Below are 20,808 nucleotides of genomic sequence, written 5' to 3'. Positions count from 1 at the left end.
TCAGAATACTTTTACAAAGTCAGAAGTTAGAAACCAAAGGTGAGGAATCACCAGACTACTTAAACATACAGATAGGAAGTATGATGCAGATGATGGTGTCGGTTAGAGAAACGGTCAGTATTCAGTGGATGCTGTCCTCTGGTGGCAGGGAAGTTGAATGACAGGCTCAGATGACACTATGTTACATCTGTAGGCTGAAAGACAGAACCCAGAGGGAGACACATTTATGGATGGCCTGCCTTTATGTCATTACACTGCCGACAGCCTCTCTGCTCCTCCTGCATTAACTGTGCCCATGCCGTGCCTTTCTCCGAATGATGGCAGCTCTATGGTATGTCTTCACTTCAGCAGAGAGATGGAATTACATACAAAAACTAATAAGCTAGATGAAAATATTTCAATAAATGTGTGTTTGGTTGGTGTCCCTCTGTTTCAGGAAGCACCTGCACAGAAAAGAAGACAGTATGGGTAAACTAACCATAAACTGTCCATTTTGCATTCTAATTTAATAATAAAGCCTATATATATATTATAGAATTAAATTCCACAAATGTAATGCATTCAGACTATACAGTAGGTCATGTCTGAACTTACATCTAACAATGTTTATAGCTATATTAAACATTTGGACATGTCTACTCGTACTGTATGATTATTTTCTACATTTAAGAGTAACAGTAAAACGAACAAAAGTATCATTCTGATGTAGTGACCAAAACAGGTGACTCCAGTGAAAACTAAACCGTATATTTGATACACATATTTTGAGCGTCTGTCTTCTTCCAGCTCTAAGTGAGGTGTGAATGTGTTCTTGTACTGTTGCTAGGATGGATTCAGAAGAGTGGAGTCAGTGGCAGAGTGAGTTCAGAGGGCAGATCAGGGCTCTACGACACTGGCTGAAGAACATGGAGAAGAGACTCCCTCCACCGGATCCTGCTGTGAGTCTCTCACAGACACTGGGGCCCAAATCTGAAGACACTTCTAAAACGCTCCCTTTTAAAATGTAATATTACTTAATACAAAAATTCAGCCGATTCGCAAAAAAAACAAAAAAAATGGATGTTACCTAATTTGATGATGCTGAGTCCAAAAATATCAGTAAAAACTTACTATCACATACAGTTTGTGCAAAGGGTAAAAAAGTCAAATCCAGCTTAGGCATAAAATAGTGTCTTCAGATTCATTCATAGATGTGAAAATCCACTGCGCCAACACCACCCCCAGTAAACTCGTGTTTTCTCTTTTAGACCTCTGGAGCCCTCTTCACACCTTCATAGCCATTTTTTCATTTTCTTCTGTTACTCGTTATACAACAGCTTTTTATTTGAATATTGAATAAGCTCAAGTTTCTTTTGTGCCATTATTGAGACGGCCTTTGACCGTCTCCACCCAGGCTTTTCATCCTTTTGTCTTGTGATGTAGCATCACGTCTCATTTCTCATGACATCATACTGTAAGGAGATGAAAATAAAGGTTTGGAGAAAAATGGAAAGACATTTATGCCATGTGGCTCATGTCTTCAGATTTAAGACTAATGATCCTAAAAGTAAGAAGTTGAATGTATGTTTTGTTTGATTTTGTTTGTATTTGTCTTTTTTATTTGCTTTTCTTTTTTTCCTTAAGTATGAAATATTCTTATAACATGACCACCTGGATAAAAATACATGAAAAAGAAAACAAACTCCTATCCCGAGGACATCCGGAATATGCAGGCCTCTTTGCTGTGGGGTAATTGTGTGGGCAGGGGCCTTTTTTGATGAGAAAAAGGCTGATCAAAGGCGGTAATGTGAGGCTTGTAACACACTGTCCCCATGGTGATGGGATAAGCATCCCTATCAAATATGCTCAAAGAATATGCTTGAGCTATAGCCATAAATCCCCCAGCCCTGGATCCGTCCTCTGAGAGGAGAGCGAGGTGCAGCTCCTCAGAGGAAAGCTCTTTTGTGTTGGGGCTGCTCGAGGAGAGCGGGGTGCAGGTTTGTGTGGGGCCCTGCACACACATGAGAGAACACCCTGAAAGCACATTAGACTCTGATGAGACGCTGACGGACCGGAGAAAACACACCATCTTACAGTGGACCTTCTCTTATCTGTCCACAGTGGAAATGTTGTAACACTCCTCTGTGTTTCATCTCTTCACTGTCTCACTCACATCAACAGTATTTGAGCCGTCCACTGCCAGTCTTGGACTAGTTTTGCTCTACAGAGAGACATATGGAAGCTTATTTCTGCCAAAGGATAAAAAAAAAAAACAAGTAATAGTAAACTCAGAATTCAGAATTTTGAGATATAATATCACAATTACGAGAAAAAAGTCAAACCTGTTTGTTTCCACCAAGGAATATCTGGAAATCTGATTTTTGTGATAAAAAGTTGCAATTATGTTTAAAAAAAATATTGAAAACCTACAGTATGGAAGCCTGTTTCTACAGCTGAATAAAAAAATAAATAAATAAACAAATAAATAAAAAGGTAATTGGGACTTATTTCACAATTCTGACCATTTTTTTCTCACAGTTGCGAGATTGTATCTCACATATGTGACTTTTTTCATATGTGAGTTTATATCTTACAATTCAGACTTTTTTCTCAGAACTGCACAACATTTGACAAGCAATTGTGAGATATTAAAAAGTCACTCTTTTTCTCAGAATTAGATTCTATAACTTACAATTGCGATTTGAATTGCGAGAGGAATCCCCTTCAAATCACGCTGCTATGATGCTAAGCTAAGCTGCTGAGGATGGTTGGCAGGGTGTTGCTATGCAGTTGCTTAGGTGTTCTGATTGGGATTTTAGCAGGTTGCCATGTGGTTGCCGAGGTGTTCTGTGTGGTGGCTTGCTCAAAAGAGTTCCTGTGACCTGGTCTGGTTCTTAAACAGGCTCAGGTTCCTCTCTCTGTGTCAGTCTGTGGGATTGTGGCACGTTGTTTTGTTTGCAGGTGAATAAGTCTGATCACTTGAAGTCCCAGAGCATCTCTCCTCAACAACCCACATGATTAAAGGAATCATTTGTCTGTCTAAATGCTGCCTAATGAATAACAGCTAAAACTCATTGTTAGTATGAGTAGGAGCTTTGTCACTTGTCTTATCAAATTTAATTAGCAAAACTTTCTTTTAGATTTTGGTTTTGGCTAATTGTAAACTTTAATTTCAGTTTTGGTGTTTCGGTGCATCACTAAAGTGTTGTTTGCTCCTGAGAGTCAGTGGCTCTGATTCTTGCCCAGGGCCTCATCCATTGCTTCCTGCTAACGGTGGAGTCTTTGTGTGTCTGTGGCAAACTCTGCATCTCAAATGAGCCCCGCGCACACAACCTGAAACAGAGCCGTGATGGAGCAGGGTGAAGGGTTACAGCACAGCATGGTCTCCTTTAGCCCGTCTCTGCCCTTATAATGACAGCCACAAACATCAGCTCTGCACCGCTTCTCACAGAAACACACTTTACACTGCCTCTGGACAGCACACGACTCTTTTACTTGCATACAGAGTTTTTAAAATGTGTTTACTGTTTCAGTAAATAGCCTATTTATTGTTGTAACCTGACTACATAAACTTCGGACGGGACACACGTGCATTAGTAATGTTCATGCACCATTAAAAGAAAATTGGTTACTTTACAATAAGGTTCCTGTAATTAATGATGCATTAACTATAGTAAAACAAACAATGAGCAATACATGTATTTTATTTCATTTTTGTTATAATCTGTTCATTGTTAGTCCATGTTAGCTCAGGTCCATTAAATAATATTAACAGATACAACTTTTGATAACATATTAGTAACATTTTAGTAAATTTCATTTTAGTTTGTTAACTAATGTAAAACATTGGTTAGAGGCAAAATAATAGCTTTTTTCTTATTATTCATAACTGTATTATTCATGCAACACTGAACATACAGCAACCATATAGCATACTGTATTTTATTGTTCATAATAAAATTTTAATTATTATTATAATTATCTTTTTTACATTTTTTGCAAACTTATTTTGTGTTTTACATTTTTTTGGCGATTCATTTAAATGAAGCTGTTCAAAAAGTGATTTTGTGACAACGATATTTTGATTCCTTATGTAGCATTTTATAAAGCAAATTCACAATATTCATAAAATATCAGGTTGTTATCTAAGTTTATGTAGTCTTTAATTTGTTGTTTATTTGAAAATGTATCTGTTGAGGTTGAAAATAGGGGCCCTAATTGAGAAAATCCTCATTGCGTTGCATATTTTCTAAAATAATTTTCTCAATATTTTATCATATATGTGACCCTTGACCACAAAACTGGGTCTATTTTTATTATTATTATTATTGAGATTTACACATCATCTGAAAGCTGAATAAATAATCTCTCCATTGATGAATGGTTTGTTAGGAGGATAATATTTTAATATTTAATATATATATATATAGAGAGAGAGAGAGAGAGAGAGAGAGAAAATCATATTTGAAGTTTTCCAAATGAAGTTCTTAGCAATGCATATTACTAATAAAAAATAAAGTTTTAATATATTCATGGTAGGAAATGTACAAAATATCTTCATGGAGCATGATCTTTACTTCACTTTACTGATGATTTTAGGCATAAAAGAAAAATCAATAGTTTTCACCCATACCATTTATTTTTTGCTACTGTTACAAATATACCCCTGTGACTTAAGACTGGTTTTGTGCTCCAGGGTCACGTATTAAAAAAGGTTATTGGCTCTTAAATTGTGTCAATATATACAGCGACTGTCTTAGTAGCTTGTAAAATAACTACTTTTTTTTCAAAAGGGTAACATGACTGTTGTTTACACACTACTTGAGCGTTCTGTCAGCCTCTTTTGTCTCCCCATGTGTTTCATTTCCAGTATCCCAGCAGGGAAGCCCTTGACAATGAGCCAGTCAGCATCAGTGTGTTTTGGGAAGTGACCGTTACAGTGACACATCCCTGTGTTTGTGGACTGACACTTTGATTTTGCTGCCCAAAGGAGATCAGTGCGTAGTTTTTCATGAATAGTCAGGCAGGATCACGGACTGAGGTGCTAATTATGTACTGGAGGAGCCACTGGGTGTTATTTGATTTGAAGCAGGAATAGTGGGGGAGGAGAACATGTCTGTAGGATTAATCCACTTTAGTGCTCTCTGGGTATTTACACACAGGGGACCCGTGATCACATTTGGCCACATCTGCAACCCATTTGGCATTACGCTGATTCATCTGAGCTCTCTGAACATACGAGCCACATGTGCAGCAGACAATAGATCTGAGCTGAATTAGCTGAGCTCATATCACAGCTTTTATATAGTCATTTGTAAAATATATGGATTTGGGGGAAACTACAAGTATATACGTTATATATAATGGTATATTATGGCAGTACAGCAGTGCCAAAAGTGGAGATAACTGTACTCGTTCTTTGATTTTGTCTCTGTTATCATAATTACTTAAATGGAATTCTTTGTTTATATATATCATATGGGTTGTTATATCATGAAACTACCATTTAATGAGCCATTTTTAGTGTCCAATAAAACACAGAACATGATAAAAGAGCTATACCCAAAAAATGCAGAATAAGAGAGGAAATCAAAGACTATTTAAAAGCTTGCCATCAATCATTAAGTGTCTTCTGCTCACCAAGACCGTATTCATTTGATCAAAATACAGTAAAATTGTGAAATATTATTACTATTTAAAATAACTGTTTACTGTTGTAATGTACTCTAAGATGTAATTTATTTCTGTGATGTGCAGCTGTATGTGTCACGCGATATTCAGAAATCAATCTAATATGATGATTTACAGTTCAAGAAACATTTCTGATTATTAGCAATGATGCAAACATTTGTGCTGCACAATATTTTTGTGAAAACCGTGATGCATTTTATTTTATCTCACAATTCTGACTTTTCTTCATAACTTGCGATTGCATTTCTTGCATTATATCTCGCAATTCCAACTTTCTAAATCTTTTAAAATCTGATCTAGAATGCTAATTCTTGCGGTGTGAATCACAAAAACAGAATTTCAGAGGTGGTCTGTTTTGGGACCACAACTCAGCACAGACACTGATGTCCCGTCTCTGTTTAAGAGCCTGATCAGGTTAAATAACTTGACCTCCTGGGTTCACAGCACTGAATTCCCTTTCCCAGGACAGTCAGGGTGACAGGCATTGTTGCTCCTCTTTTTTTCCTGGTCTCCTCCTTTTGTCTGTTTTATTTTGCGGGCTGTCTCAGTAGGGGGATGGGACGGGGTTAATAATTGAAGTGCTGTGGTTAGAGTAGTGGCCGTGTAGTCCCCTCTTCTGCAGGTCCCTACTGAATTAGAAATACACATTCATCATCATAAAGTGGATGTGTGCACTCTTCTACTCTCTCATGAGCTTTCATCTCTATTCTCCTCTCTTCCTCATTCCACACCCCTGTTTTCTGGGCGCTGCCCCTCTCTTCAGTCGGGTGGGTGTGTGGCGCTGCTAACGTGGGTGGTGTCTTCTCTGATGACCCACACCTCACCATCATTACGCTCAAGGTCAAGACTCACATTCTTACACTCACTGTTTTCTGTGATCATTTACACTGCCTGGTGACAGGAGATGGAGCAAGACAATAACACATTTACACCTACAGAAGAACACACTCAGTGCTGTGACACCTGACACTGGCAGCACAAACCTTGTTTTCTTTCTCAGAATTTCAAGATATAATGCCGCAATTGCAAGATATGAACTCACAACTCAGAATAAATTGAGAAGAATTGTAAGAGATAAACTTGCAACTGTGAGGAAAAAAAGTTGTGAACTACAGTAAAATGTCACAATTATCTTTTTATGCCTTGGCAGAAAGATTTGTGAGATGAAGAATTGTGAGACATATAGAGTCATTTAAACTGCGAGAAAGAAGGATACAAACCAATAATTCTGAGTTTAGAATTGCAAGAAAGGGTCAGGAAAGTGGCAACATGCCTCCTTTAATATCATAACAGTAAAAGGTAAATAAAAATTAATTTTAAGAACCAGGGTTTCTTATACCAATGTAATAGTAGTAATTTTTGTATTATTTATATTACAGTATTCATTAATATCTGGAGTCAGCTTTTGGCTTTATAATTTTTGTTTTAATTTTAATTTTATTTTAAGCAATTTCAGTAATTTTGTTGTTTTTTCATTTTTATTAGTTTTTTTTTAGAAATTTCTATCAGTAAGTTGCCAAGGCAAAATGTTTTAAGTTTTCTTCTAATATTTATATATATATTTCTATTTTTAGGTTTATTTCAATTAAAAACATTTTAATAGTTTTAGTTTTAGTTTACAGTTAAAACAACACTGTAATCCATTTTATTTTTTATTCATTTTATTTTCTGTGTAATGTATGTGCAAGATTTACAGTTCATGATCCGCTATGGGTAAATAACTAAAAGGATATCAAAATGCAGTAAGCTATAAAACTACCTGTGCTACAAAACAGTGTTTAGAATTCTGACAGTACCTTATATTACAGAAAATAATATAATAAATACCAGTTTGCAATATCAAGCAGCATAACAATTTGTAAGCGGGTGAGACTGGAAGCCATGCTCTTATGATAAAAGTAAGGTGGATACAGTTGTCTGCATTTGGGCACATTTCTGAATCTGTTGGTGGTTTTTAGAGGATGTATTGAAGTTCACACATGTGTCCACTGCTAGACAGTCATTTTGAAAAGCACATTGTTTATAAGTATATTGCATATTTGTAAAATAAAAAGAGTATTTTTGTAGAATGCTTTGCATAAAAGTTTGCTTGTTTTATTGTAATTGATTTAAAAAAAAAAAATTCTTCTTTGTATCTACTGCAATGACATCATGCATTTTGAAGTGTGGTTTAAGGGTCCTAGTATGTTTTAGGGCCACTGAATGTAAATTGACATAGTGGCATCACAAGGACTTCCATTTCTCTCTCATATGTTAGTGACCTGTTCTATTGAGCAATTGAGTCTTGTGTGAGATGGGGGATAAGTAGCAGTGCAGGTGTTGGGTAGTCTCTTTGTGTGGTAAAAGAATGGGGGAATTGTGTGTTTGTTACACACCTGAGTCTCCTCCCCCTCCCCCGTCCTCCTCACTGCACCTGCTATATACACCTGTCCTCACTCTCCCTCTCGTCCCCCATGGGAACCAGTCAGAGGGATTATTTGAGATCTGACACCTACAGACATAGTGGCGATAGAACCTTCTGTTCTAGAGCAGCAGTGGAGCAGAAAAGACTTCAGAAGTGTAGACGCAGCATCACGCGACTCCCATGAAACTCAGCCAGACGTGGCCAGGTCCTCCGCTCTATTGATTTCTCTACTGTTCTTTGTTTGTTTGGCAATTTCGGGACTGAAAGTGACTCGAAAGCAATCAGAGATGTCTTACAGTAATTAGTCGTCTTTGTAGCTGTGGCGGGGGCTTTGAATAGTGATTGGGGTTTTGTGTGCAGGATGGTTGGCTCAGGGTCCCTCCTTTTGTAGCCCGCCTCGGTCTGCCCCGGAGAGAGAGGGAAAAATGAGAACGAGGGGCTGGAGGCAGCTGTCACTTAACATGTGAATGTTCGGGAGAAGCCTGGGGGTCTTTAGAAAGCTTTTTATCCTCCTTGTTTTCATTTGAAGCAGAGTTTGCGAGCCAAAAGAGGAGCTGGGGGAGGGGCTAATGCAGGGAGGGAAAGAGGGAGGTGAAGGGACTGCTTCTCTGTCTAAATGCCTGGCACAAGAGTTCACACAACAGGCTGCCGACTTATAACTCTACCAAAACCACCGGATGGGGAACACCTACTATCTTGGACCTTGAAACACAGCATACAGGACTTTTTCAGCATCTGAACAGCTTCAGCGAGGAATTCCTCTATGGGACTGTGCACAACAAAGGCAATAGAGAGAGAGAATACTGCTGATGGGAGGGGGCAGCCGGAGGGAGAGAGGGACATTGTTTGCTTGTGGCTGTGGGCGACGGAAAAGCATGGGTCATCTTGCATAAAGTGTGTGTGTTTAAACCGGGATTTGTGAGTAAGTGAAGTCCTGTTTGAGCAAGTGAATGTGAAGGTTTCGCATGTTTATACGTCTGCAAAGGAAGGCCTCTGAAAGGATGCTGAGAGAAGACAGGTTTTTTGTTCTCCTGTTTGAATGATGATGGAGGAACTTGTGGAATTGTCCAGTTAGCCGTTTGTCCTCCTCTATGAACAAGAGTAAGTATGCACTACCGAGACTCCAACCGTCACAACGGCCACCTCTTTCTGGGCTCATTTAAACTTTCTCACTGAAACCAGCAAATACTTTGGATGCAGGGAGACAGTGATGCTAACAGAACCACTTGAATGTCACTGAGGAGTATTATGGCACAAAATTGGTGTGGGTAGAAACAGCTTGCAAGGATTTGGATGTAATTAGTTTATTTGCTGCTGTGTGTGACCGCTTTCACTGTTCTGTGAGTATCTTTTCATTGTTTTTAATTAGAACATTCATATGGTTTATTCATTGGACCATCATCATTGGATCCATTCAGTTTCATTATTAGTATACACCTTTTGAATCAACTTTTAGATTCTATTTCAACATGTTGACTAAAGTATAAAATCAGTTTAAATAAAATATAGTGCATTAATTATGCCTTATAATGGAGTTCATTCATGTTATGCATTTATACAGTACATACACTTAACACCAGATACTCTTATGTTTCTAGTGGGTCTCCTCTTTAATTAGAGAGACCATTATCATGATCACTCCCTAAACAGAAAGCGTTGATTTATGACTAGAATAGAAAATGACTAGAAAGAAATCCATAAAAAGACATAAGTACATCCCAAGAGAGCCACCACTCTCACTGCTCCATATATGAGTTAAATCTCCAGCAGAACGTGGCATAACACCAGTATATACCATTTGTCTGCCATACTGAGGTCAGATTAGGATTGGTCATGGTGCTTTCTGACAGTACACACACCCATTGCTATTACAGGCAGAGTGGAGCATCTCTGCTTCCTTTATTTGTTTGACACATCATTCATTAGAATATGACAGAAGAATCTTTCAGTAGTTGTTGTAAGAGATGAGACTATATTAACCATGCTTTATGGATTGTTGCTGCACAAAGCTGTCCATCACAGGGGTTTATCTAGCTCACTGGGGGGCCAGTCTGTGACATGCCTCATAAATCAATATCAAGAGGCTACACAGGGTGGTCTTAATTGAGAGAATACATTCAATTGGGTTAAGAGGACGGCTGGTTCAAATAAGCATGGATAAACATGTAAAGTTGGATCAATCTGTATTATTTATCTCAAGCTTTGATTAATTGATTTTTTTATTTGGAGGTCGGTGGATGTTAGTATGCTACTACAACAAGGTTTCTTGATAGGCTTAACCAGCAAGACTTCAATGGTCAAGACAGAATCACCAGAAAGACCAACATCATCTGTTCAGGTTTCCAGCAGCTAGACCAGCACCATTCAAATATCCATGATAAACCTCTCTGGAATTCATGCTACCCTAAGCTGGTCTTTTGAGCAGGGGAGTTAGCAAATTTAGCTGTTCACATGCAGAAGATGGTATCACCACTATTAAAATATTCAACACTGGGGTGTATAATGTTATTTAACAGTCACAGCAGGTTAGATAATGCTTGTAAATCTTAATATTCAAATGATTGTTGTGTTACTGCTCTTACATCATCACTGGCTGTTTCGACATTAATGCTTAAACCTCACTCCCATCCTCCTTGAGTAATTCATCAAGGATTTAGACTGGGTGTGAGATGGATGGAATAACTTAATATAATTAAACTTGATTTGAGGAAGAACATTTGTCAATGGTGATACTGTTCAGATTGATTACATAGATTTTATAGCTTTATGTACTAATTTTATGGAAACCAAATGAAGATAAATGCTTCTTACAAGCCATATGTTTAGTAATCACCAGTATCTCTGCTAGTGTTGCAAATGCATGACCATTGAGTCTCTTGAATAAAGCAATTTCATAGAGATCTTAGTAATTGTTTAGTTCAATCAGTCTATAAGCTAGAGCATCAAACTCATCATTACAGTATTTCCTGTCACGTGTTAACAATGTCAATTCACACATTATACAAACTAATCCACCCTGCTAGAATGTGGGCTGATACTAAGTCTTCTGCTCCAGTGATTTAGAAACACTGAGTCTGTCTGCTGTCTGGAGCCAGATCCCTCAGCACTGCTATTAGCATGCAGTGAACCACAATGACCTGGACTGACCCAGATCACCTGTGCAATTAACATGCACTCTTATCTGGATTCAACAGATCTCTGTATTTCCTGCACAAACAAAGCCTTCAACCCAAAGGCCAACATGTCATTGCATTCTATAAAATAAAAGCTTTGCGAATTTGTAAGGTATTTTTTCAGATTTTGTCTGCTTTTACCCATAAGAAAAATAAATCAGAAATTAGATCTGTTTAATTGTTTCTCTTAGACAGGAATGAGATTAAATAAAGAGCAAATTGAGACTTTTCTTAGATTTTTCTCTTTCAAAACAGTCCACAGTCTCCAAGCTTCAGAAGAGATCTCAACAAAGACAAACTGTGTGCAGACATTATGAAATCGGCTGTCAGAGATTTCAATATGAACTGTACATTTTAGAAGATATATTTGCAACAAAGAAAGCAATCTTTCTTCTCTGAACAGGTGCATATTCACTTACCACCTGCAATCTTCAAACAGATTCTATGAACACTAAAACAGCACTGGTTAATTAATTTCGGTATTGCAATTCACACAAAGCAGCATGTAAAATTTTAATTGGCAAACATGTACATTTCCTGTACAAGTAATTTGGCAAAACTAGTAAATCACTAGTAAAGGCCTGCATGAATTTCAACCATACACATTTGTCTTTGGTTAATATATATATATACACAGAGCTGGGTAGTAACGGATTACATGTAATCTGGATTACGTAATCAGATTCCAAATCTCAAGTACTTGTAATTAGAGTAAACTACTTTTTAAAATACTCGTAATCAGACTACAGTTACTTTTTTATGGATTACATGATTACATATTTTTTACACAATGGTAATAAATTGTTCCCAATTCATTGATTCTCCTACAGTAAGTTTCCTTTTTGTAACGTTTATATATTTTTTTTCTAATAAACCTGCTTCTTATATACGTTCGTGATTCTTCGAGTTTTTCCGGCAGAGAGGGGAGGGGTGTCAGAATTGCTCTCAGAAGATATCAGCAACAAGATAATGGACCATAATGGGGAAAGCAGCCTTTAATCACTGGATGTACAGACATGATTTAATTTTTAAAGAAAGTCACAGGAAAATGTGTAAACTCTGCCTACCACGGATTAATTTGCTGACCACTGAAATCTTTGACCTACTGTAGCAAAGTTATTCCTGGGAATTTCATGTTCTTTAAAATATTTTTTGTAATATTGATTTTTCTTCATTGTCACTACCTTATGCACTTCAAGGCCTCGTCCACAAGGAGATGCGTTTTGCTTTATTTGCATACATTTTGCATCGTGTAGGTGTTTCATCCACTTGGATCCGGCTTTTTGGGAGAGTGAAACTGATATTTTTTTAAACCGTGTCCCAGAGTGGATAAATTAAATTTTCGTGTGGACAGCGAATCCGTATATTTTCTGAAACGTCATTAGTCCACGTCTCACCCCTAGTTAAACACTGCTACGTCACGTAACAGCAACAAAAACATGAACAAACACTGAACGATGTTCTTTTTGTTAACTAATATTAACACAGATTAATACATGTATTGTTCCATGTTTGTATGTATACCGCACCCAATGTTTATGTGCATAGTCCATGTCTTCTCCGTTTTTAGTGTGTCTCTGTGACAGAATTACAGCACCACATGCTGGTCTGGCATGTATACTACATAGTTATGTGTCTTTTCCTCATTGTTACTATGCACTTAAAATGTTTTGAGATGGCTAGAAATGCCATTGCTGTGTGAATTTAGTCTTTTTCAGAATTCATGTTTACATTGTAGCTATTGTTTGATGTTTTTCATTGACAGAGTCATATACACTTCTAGTGTTATTTTTAATTTATTTTTTTATATTTGACCTAGCAGTGAAATTGCTGTTAATTTCATGTTTTTTTATATTGTTTTTTTGTAATGTAGCTTTTTTAAAATTTACTTCCATGTAAATATGCTTTAAAATCATAAGATGTGATTTTTTTTTATTCAGTGTTACTAGCAAACACTAACAGCAAGGTACATTAGTGTTAGTATTTTTTTAAGTATTCACTTACCTTCACATTGCACTTGAAAAAGAACCTATTGTGGCTCTTGTTGGTGAATTAAATATATTTTGGGGAAGTAGGCTAATTCAATATATGTGATATCAAATAAGGGTTAGCACAAATGTAATCTAAATGTAATCCAAAAGTAATCAGATCACGTTACCAAAAATGTGTAATATAAGAGATTATATTACTGACTACAAATTTTGTCATGTAATCTGTAATCAGTAACTGATTACAATTCATAAGTAATCTGCCCAGCTCTGTATATATATATACAGATATATATATATATATATATATATATATATATATACTGAAAAAGTGTTTCTGCACATTAAACTCGGTGTGTGTCTACGTGTTTATTGCTGTCCCGCTCCTCAGGCATGTGGTCTGTGTTTCCCAGTAAACCATGAACACGTGCACTAAAAAAACACTGTTCATTCTTTTGTGGCAAAGAAATGAAGCAGCATTTCCATGCCTGTCATATTTGATCAGGAGTTAAATGGTTTCCCAGGGCCATCCCGGGGATAGTCTTGGCAGAGGACAGGGACTGTGGCTGCCAGGAGGAGCTGTGGGTATTCTGGAGGAGACTGCCCTCATAAACAGGCTTGTCAGTTGAATTTGTATGGATAGTACTAGCAATTCTGTGTTCATGTTGTAGTTCTCCCGCAGTAATCTGGCCCCTCTTGGTCAGGACAGAGCCTCAGTCAAGTGCTACTGTCTCTGCCGTATAAATAATGATGGTGGTGTTTGTTGGTGTGACATTGGTAAAAGACTCTCCTTTGTAGGACAGCAAGGAATCTAATTGAGATTTAAGCTCAGTGGTCTTTGTCAGAGCTGGATGAATCTCTTTTGAAAACTGCAGTGGAAACTAATACTGTTTCCTTGAAAAATATAGGTGTTTTCACTGTTTAAATAAAGTATCTTCTCATTTTAAACTTTCTTGTGTTGTAGGTAGTTTAGGAAACACCTGTATGTATGGCACAGGGACCTGATTAACCCGTGGATTTGAAGAATCATGGGTAACCTCATTAGCAGACCTAGCTGTTTGGGACAAAAGTCCAAACAAGTTAAGTCAGATGAGAGTGTCTTGAAAGAATGCTACCAGCAAGGGAGAGAATGGCCACTCCCAGAGCCTCCTAAAGAAGAGAAAAGAAAAGAGGACGTGGAAGAGGCTCTTCGACAAACTCCAACACCAGACAAGCAGAGGAGTTCCCCAGCCCCTACAGTCACCACTACCAGCACTCTGGACAATGCCTGGCGAAGCACTCCATCCCCAGTAAAAACACCAAGAAATGAGTCTTTGCCCAGAAGGTGTAATATTCCAGAGTATAGAAGGTCCCCCCTGAGTCAGTATGGATCCATGGATAGGAGAGGCAGCCTGCAGAGAAGGGATTCTGGAAGTCCCTGGTCCTGGAAGCCTCTGAACACTCGAGAGGTTACCGAAGTAACAGAGGTGACAGAGACAATTGTTACAGAGATTGTGGAGGTGACAGAGTATCCTCCTGCGGGCAAAGGAGGTGACCCTATTGTTACTAGAACTGTTAGAGTCCTTACTGGAGCTGCTGAGGAACTTGCAGAGGTTATTCAATTTCATTTTCATTTATTTTCGATTTTTCGATTTTCATCAAACATATTTTCCTTTTTTTTTTCATCATTTACCATTTTTATTTAATTGAGAGTCAATGTATCAACAATGCATCACCAATTTATTCAGAGCAATTCATTAAGTTGTTCTGATTCACAGCTGCAGAATGATGGTCAGTTCAGTTCAGACCAGCAATCAAGTCTAGATCAATTGAAGGTACATTTCAATGATCTTTTCTTAAATTGTATTTCATAATATATATATTAAGAATTAGCATATTTTCTGGTCTTATTTTAAGGATGGCAGTAGTGTTTTGGCTCTGAAAGATGATTTCAGGGATCCGTTGAAATTCCTGCAAAATCTGGAAACACTGTTGACATGGGTCTGCGAGATTGAGGAGCTGACAGCCAATCAAAAACCACCATCCTCAGAGTTTAAAGTGGTGAAAGCCCAACTGCAAGAACAGAAGGTATGTTAAAAATTCAATTCAAACTAATACATGAATATTTACATAAATTATTAATAAAAAGGCTATCCTATGTTATAAGCCTTGTAGTGTAATTTCTCATCGCATTCTTTAACTTTTCTTGAACTGATAAGCATACTAGTTCATGCATATAATAAACTTTGAATGCCTTTGTGTATGATATGGGAATGGGTGAAGAAGAAAAAACACCTTTTTGTGATATGCATCTTTGTTAGCTTAGTGAGTAAGGTGAAACATACCTGAATGCCCACAATGCTCCTCTGACACATGATACAAGCATCTGGCTTAAGTGCCACAAGAGAGAACAATTTGTATTATAAAGTTTGTAGACTCTCAAAAGGAGCAATACCTATATGAATCAAATGTGTGTTTGTGTCCTCACACAAAGCATCTTCAGAGACGCAGGGGCGAAGTTTCTGAAGTTTCTTCAGTAGCCTGTAGGTCTACAGAGATTAACAGATTTATGTAAGCCACTCAAAAGCAGTTGTAATAGTGGCCGTGTTAACAATAATATAAGCATGAAATTTGCCAAAGGGCACAAAGGAGGTGAACATGACCACCTTAGACCATAGGTCTGCAACCCTGCTCCTGAGGACCCACTGTCCTGCAACCCTAATCAAACACAGCAGAACCAGCTAATTAAGAACTTCAGGAACCTTTTGAAAAAATCACAGGCCTTTTCTACTGAAGCAATTTGGAGATAAAAGTTGCAGGAAAGTTGCAAGAGTTGATCTAGGCCTTACACCATAAATTGACAATTGGGACACTTTTTCCAGTGTCTCTCAATTATTGTCATGGAGAACCACAGAACTGCATATTAAGGTGCTTTTTTAGATTGGATAATATTTTGGATCTGGCACTTTAGGTCTCTGAGCCTATGCCTTGCCCTTGGAGGGAGAACAATACATTTCTTCCGGATAATAAATTTCTTGTCCTGCAGCTCTTACAGCGCTTCCTGGCGGACAGGAGACCCAGTATGGAAACCATGATGCAGGAGGGTCCACACCTAGCAGAGGGGCTTCAGGGAAATGACAGTGAAAAGACCAAAGTGCAGCTTGCACAGCTCAAACTCAAGTGGGAGGCTCTTCTTCAGGGCACCAACAGCAGGTCAGTCTGGTCCTCACTGCAACTCATTCTGCTCCCAGAAATAACCACTTAGATGGGGCTGTCGGACTGACTTTATTACAGGATGTTTTGGGAGGCTAAATCTGACATTAGTGATGAAATGTGAGTTGTTTTGACAGACACAAGATTCTGGAGGACATTCTGCCAAGAGCTCAGCTATTCCAGGAGAGGACAGACAGACTTCAGCAATGGCTAATATCTGTGGATCAGGACTTAGCTGAGCTCCGCTCTGCAGAGAGAGGGATGCTCCATCTACAAGAAGCTGCAGTACAGGCCAAGGTTAACAAAACATTTTTGTTTTCCATTAATAAATTTGCATACTACAAGATTTCAGTGTGAAAGAAAATTTTGCATTTCTTTATCACCTTTTAGGCAGTCATGGAAGAGATAAAAGCTAAGAGTGTCGACCTGGGGATACTCCAGCAATGTGCTCATGAGCTCATGGAAAAGATTTCAGGTTGGTGTTTCCTCCCAATTTATTTCTTTGAATGCACTAAACTATGCACAATACCCACAAGAACACGAAACATGTTTCGGTCTTTTGCATGTTAATCTAAAGAGGAGGAAACCCAGTTGGTGCAGGAGCGGGTGGACAGTCTGCGTATCCGGTACTCAGTGATGAGTCTGGGTAGTGCTGATATCCTGCAGAGGCTGGAACAGGCTTTGGAGGCATCTAGTCGATGTACCTCCAGTCAAGAAGACCTCCACCTATGGCTTGGGCGCATTGAGAGAGAGCTGCTGGCTTCTGCTGCCCAGACTGAGACTGGGGATGCAGTCTTGTGTTCTTCTGAGAGGCAGAAGGTAAAAAACAGATGGGTAATTGTCATACACAGACTATAATTCTGGACAACTGTTTTGTAGTGGTTTAAAGATAAGAGCTGGCAACCAGAAAGCTGCTGTTCCCTAAGCAAGGCATCTAAATTCAGTTTGCTTGAAATGTTCTCTAAGTAATTTGGATAAAAGCAGCTGCTAAATGCTTACTTACCCATCACCCTGTTTGCATTTAATCAGCTGGAACAGGCTGTTGAGAAAGAGTTGGCTTGGTTTAGAGACACCTCACTGGTACTAGAGGAGCTCAGAGCCATTAATCTGGACCAAGACGTCATTACATCCCAGCTCAATGAGCAGAAAGTGAGTTTTTGCACATTCACAAAGAGTTTCTCTGCATACCTGTATATACAGGTGCTTTGCAATAAATTAAAATGTTGAAGAAAAGTTCATTTATTTCAGTAATTCATTAAATAAATATTAAATATTATTTAATAAATATTAAATAAATTCAGTGCACACAGACTGAAATAGTCTAAGTCTTTGGTTCTTTTAATTTTGATGATTTTGGCTCACATTTAACAAAAACCCACCAATTCATGATCTCAACAAATTAGAATATGATGGCATGCCAGTCAGCTAATCAACTCAAAACACCTGCAAAGGTTTCCTGAGCCTTCAAAATAGTCTCTGACAATCATTGACACTCTTCACAAGGTTTTTTAAGTCACAAAAAGTAATTGCCAATAAGCTGCCTGTTCAAAGAGTGCTGTCTCCAAGCATTTTAACAGAAAGTTGAGTGGAACTAAAAAGTGTGAAAGAAAAAGATGCACAACGAACGAGAGAACCACAGGATTGTCAAGCAAACCGGATTCAAGAATTTTAGCAAACTTCACAAGGATTGCACTGAGACTGGGGTCAAGGCATCTAGAGCCACCACACAGAAGTGTCAAGGAATTTGGCTACAGTTGTTGTATTTCTCTTGTTAAGCCACTCCTGTACCACAGACAATGTCAGAGACATCTTTCCTGGGCTAAGGAGAAGAAGAAATAGACTGTCGCCATTGGGCTATAGTATAGTATATTATATATAGTAATTAAGAGCCATATTATGATAGTAAGGTTTGTATTTCATTCGGAAACCAAGGTCCTAGATTCTGGAGAAAGGGTTGAGAAGCTCATAGCCCAAGTTGCTTGAAGACCAGTGTTAAGTTTCCACAGTCTGTCATGTTTTGGGGTGCAATGTCATCTGCTGGTGTAGGTTCATTGTGTTTTTTGAAAACCAAAGTCACTGCACCCCTTTACCAAGAAATCTTGGAGCACTTCATGCTTCCTTTTGGTGACCAGCCCTTTGAAGATGCTGATTTCATTTTCAAGCAGAATTTGGCACCTACCCACACTGCCAAAAGCACCAAAAGTTGGTTAAATGACCATGGTGTTGATGTGCTTGACTGGCCAGCAAACTCCTCAGACCTTAACCCCATAGAGAATCTATGGGCTATTGTCAAGAGGAAGATGAGAAACAAGAGACTAAAGAATGCAGATGAACTGAAGGCCACTGTCAAAGAAACCTGGGCTTCCACACCTACCAAGTATTGAGTACATGTACAGTAAATGAACATACTTTCCAGAAGGCCAACAATGTTTTTTATTGGTTTTATGAAGTATTCTAATTTGTTGAGATGTGAATTGGTGGGTTTTTGTTAAATGTGAGCCAAAATCATCACAATTAAAAGAACCATAGATTTAAACTTCTTCAGTCTGTGTGCATTGAATTTATTTAATACATGAGTTTCACAATTTGAGTTGAATCACTGAAATGAACTTTTCCTCGACATTCTAATTTATCGAGAAGCACCTGTACTAGAAATGCTGTAAAAATCTTCAGAATGATTCATATAATGTCTGTTTTTCTGCAGATACTTGCTGTAGAGATTCTGCAGCACAAGTTTAACATTGAGAAAACGGTCAAGATTTTGGAACTCCTGCAAACGTACACTGAGGATGGGGAGACACTGAGACTCCAGGTAAGCTAAAGTTCATTCTTAATAACTTTTTTAATATTTTGGCATAAGAACCTAGACAAGACCCAACATATTACTAATATCCTTTTTTCCTACAAAGTCTTCTATAGACACCTTACAGGAGCAGTGTCAAGTCACTACTGCCACTAATTCGCATGTCGTGCTTCAGCTGGAGCATGCTCAGTCGCTCTTGTCTCAGTTCTCAGAGGGCTATGCTGAGGTGTTACCATGGTTACAAGAAACCAAAGCCCTTATTGGTCAGTTTACACTGAACACCATCAGCTACGAGGCTTTCCGAGAACAACAGGACCTCTTACAGGTACTAAACAACCTGCTTCTTCAGAGAAGCAGATGTACAAGTTTGTGCTTGCATTTGCTATATTACAACTTAAAGTTCAAACACATTGGACTCAACTGGTTTGGCCATTTCACTAAATATATAATTGTTGTGTAGTATACAGTATTCTCTCAAAAACTGAATAGCCATTGGATTACGTTAAGTATCTTAATGGACACAGTTCATAGGAAAATTCCTTAACTTTATAATGCAATCATTAGACTTAATGAGTAGTTTCATATAAAGTAATATATAAACCAATGTTTGATCATGGGGCTCCATTACTTCTAAACAGGGCATCAGGGAGTCCATAGCAGAGCATAAGCCGCTGATAGCACGACTGATCATGCTGGCCCAGCGTCTATCAGACCTGAATGCAGCTCAGGGACAGGAGTTCTGCCAGAAAGCTAGGGACACTGAAGAGCAGCACCTGGCAATCAGAGCCAGGGTTCGAGAAGCTGCTGGAGTTCTGGAGGAGTCTCTGCCCCACTATACACAGGTGACACACATGTAGATTCAATGCTGATTCCTGGTGCATATGATCAAATATTTAGTTTATCCTATTGAAATATAGAAAACAACTGTAGAAGTAGTTTAAATACTGTGAAAGCCAGATGTGTTTTGAAGGCCTCGTGGCCAACATGACTGTGAGAGAAGTCACACAGGAAAGAATGGGATTTTAGCTGGAGATTTTAGCTATTTACTGATACTAAGTTGCTCTTTTTTTGAGCCACATGGCCTTCAGCATGTTCTTTGGATAAAAATGATGGGGCAAATACTCCAAATAATCACTTTGTGATATGTTTTGACATAGGCTAGTTGGCAGTCTACCACCCTTACACAGAGAACAAGAGTATTGGGAGGAAAACACCTACAATAAAATCATTGTAAACTGTTTAAAACTGAGCTGAGACTGAGATGGTCAGATGTTATGCAGACATCTCAGCTTTATTGTCTTCTTTCATTGTTTCATAAGGTATCATTTGACGTCTGAAACTCTGCCTTCTGAGCATTATTTTGGAAGACAGAAAAGACCTTTCTCCACAACACATACTGGAGAATGCAGCTGTAGTTTCGCTTAACATGGTTTCTAGCTATAAATCAGATGTTCTTGAACTTGAATAAGTCAAACCTTCACAGAGAGGACCTACTTCTAATGAGAAGTAGAACCCTAGGGTATGAGAAGGGAAGAACCAGAGGATGAGATTACTGTACCAAACATTTGTAAAGGATTA

The 20,808-nt window shown here is 38.2% G+C and overlaps 1 protein-coding gene across 5 annotated transcripts in view; it reads left to right on the top strand.

The window, feature by feature from the left end:
- Window positions 1–134: 134 nt before the first annotated feature.
- Window positions 135–20,808, top strand: part of LOC132102705 (microtubule-actin cross-linking factor 1, isoforms 6/7-like) — a 41,092-nt gene continuing 20,418 nt past the window's right edge. For 2 of the 5 annotated variants that reach the window (XM_059507320.1, XM_059507316.1), the window contains exons 1-12: window positions 8,679–9,414; window positions 14,200–14,827; window positions 14,993–15,049; window positions 15,132–15,302; window positions 16,261–16,427; window positions 16,565–16,724; window positions 16,818–16,902; window positions 17,005–17,246; window positions 17,457–17,576; window positions 19,132–19,239; window positions 19,337–19,555; window positions 19,869–20,072. In XM_059507320.1, coding sequence (XP_059363303.1) covers window positions 14,264–14,827; window positions 14,993–15,049; window positions 15,132–15,302; window positions 16,261–16,427; window positions 16,565–16,724; window positions 16,818–16,902; window positions 17,005–17,246; window positions 17,457–17,576; window positions 19,132–19,239; window positions 19,337–19,555; window positions 19,869–20,072 — 2,097 coding nt within the window. In that variant the 5' untranslated portion in view covers window positions 8,679–9,414; window positions 14,200–14,263. Of the gene's footprint in view, window positions 332–436; window positions 469–826; window positions 939–8,678; window positions 9,415–14,199; window positions 14,828–14,992; window positions 15,050–15,131; window positions 15,303–16,260; window positions 16,428–16,564; window positions 16,725–16,817; window positions 16,903–17,004; window positions 17,247–17,456; window positions 17,577–19,131; window positions 19,240–19,336; window positions 19,556–19,868; window positions 20,073–20,808 lie in introns of those variants that run through there. The other 3 variants (XM_059507321.1, XM_059507318.1, XM_059507319.1) reach the window with 3 other exon arrangements.

This window comes from Carassius carassius, chromosome 24 (assembly GCF_963082965.1).
Source record: "Carassius carassius chromosome 24, fCarCar2.1, whole genome shotgun sequence".
Lineage (NCBI taxonomy): Eukaryota > Metazoa > Chordata > Actinopteri > Cypriniformes > Cyprinidae > Carassius > Carassius carassius.
Note: the sequence above shows the minus strand (reverse complement) of the source record. Positions and strands in the feature narration are given on the sequence as shown.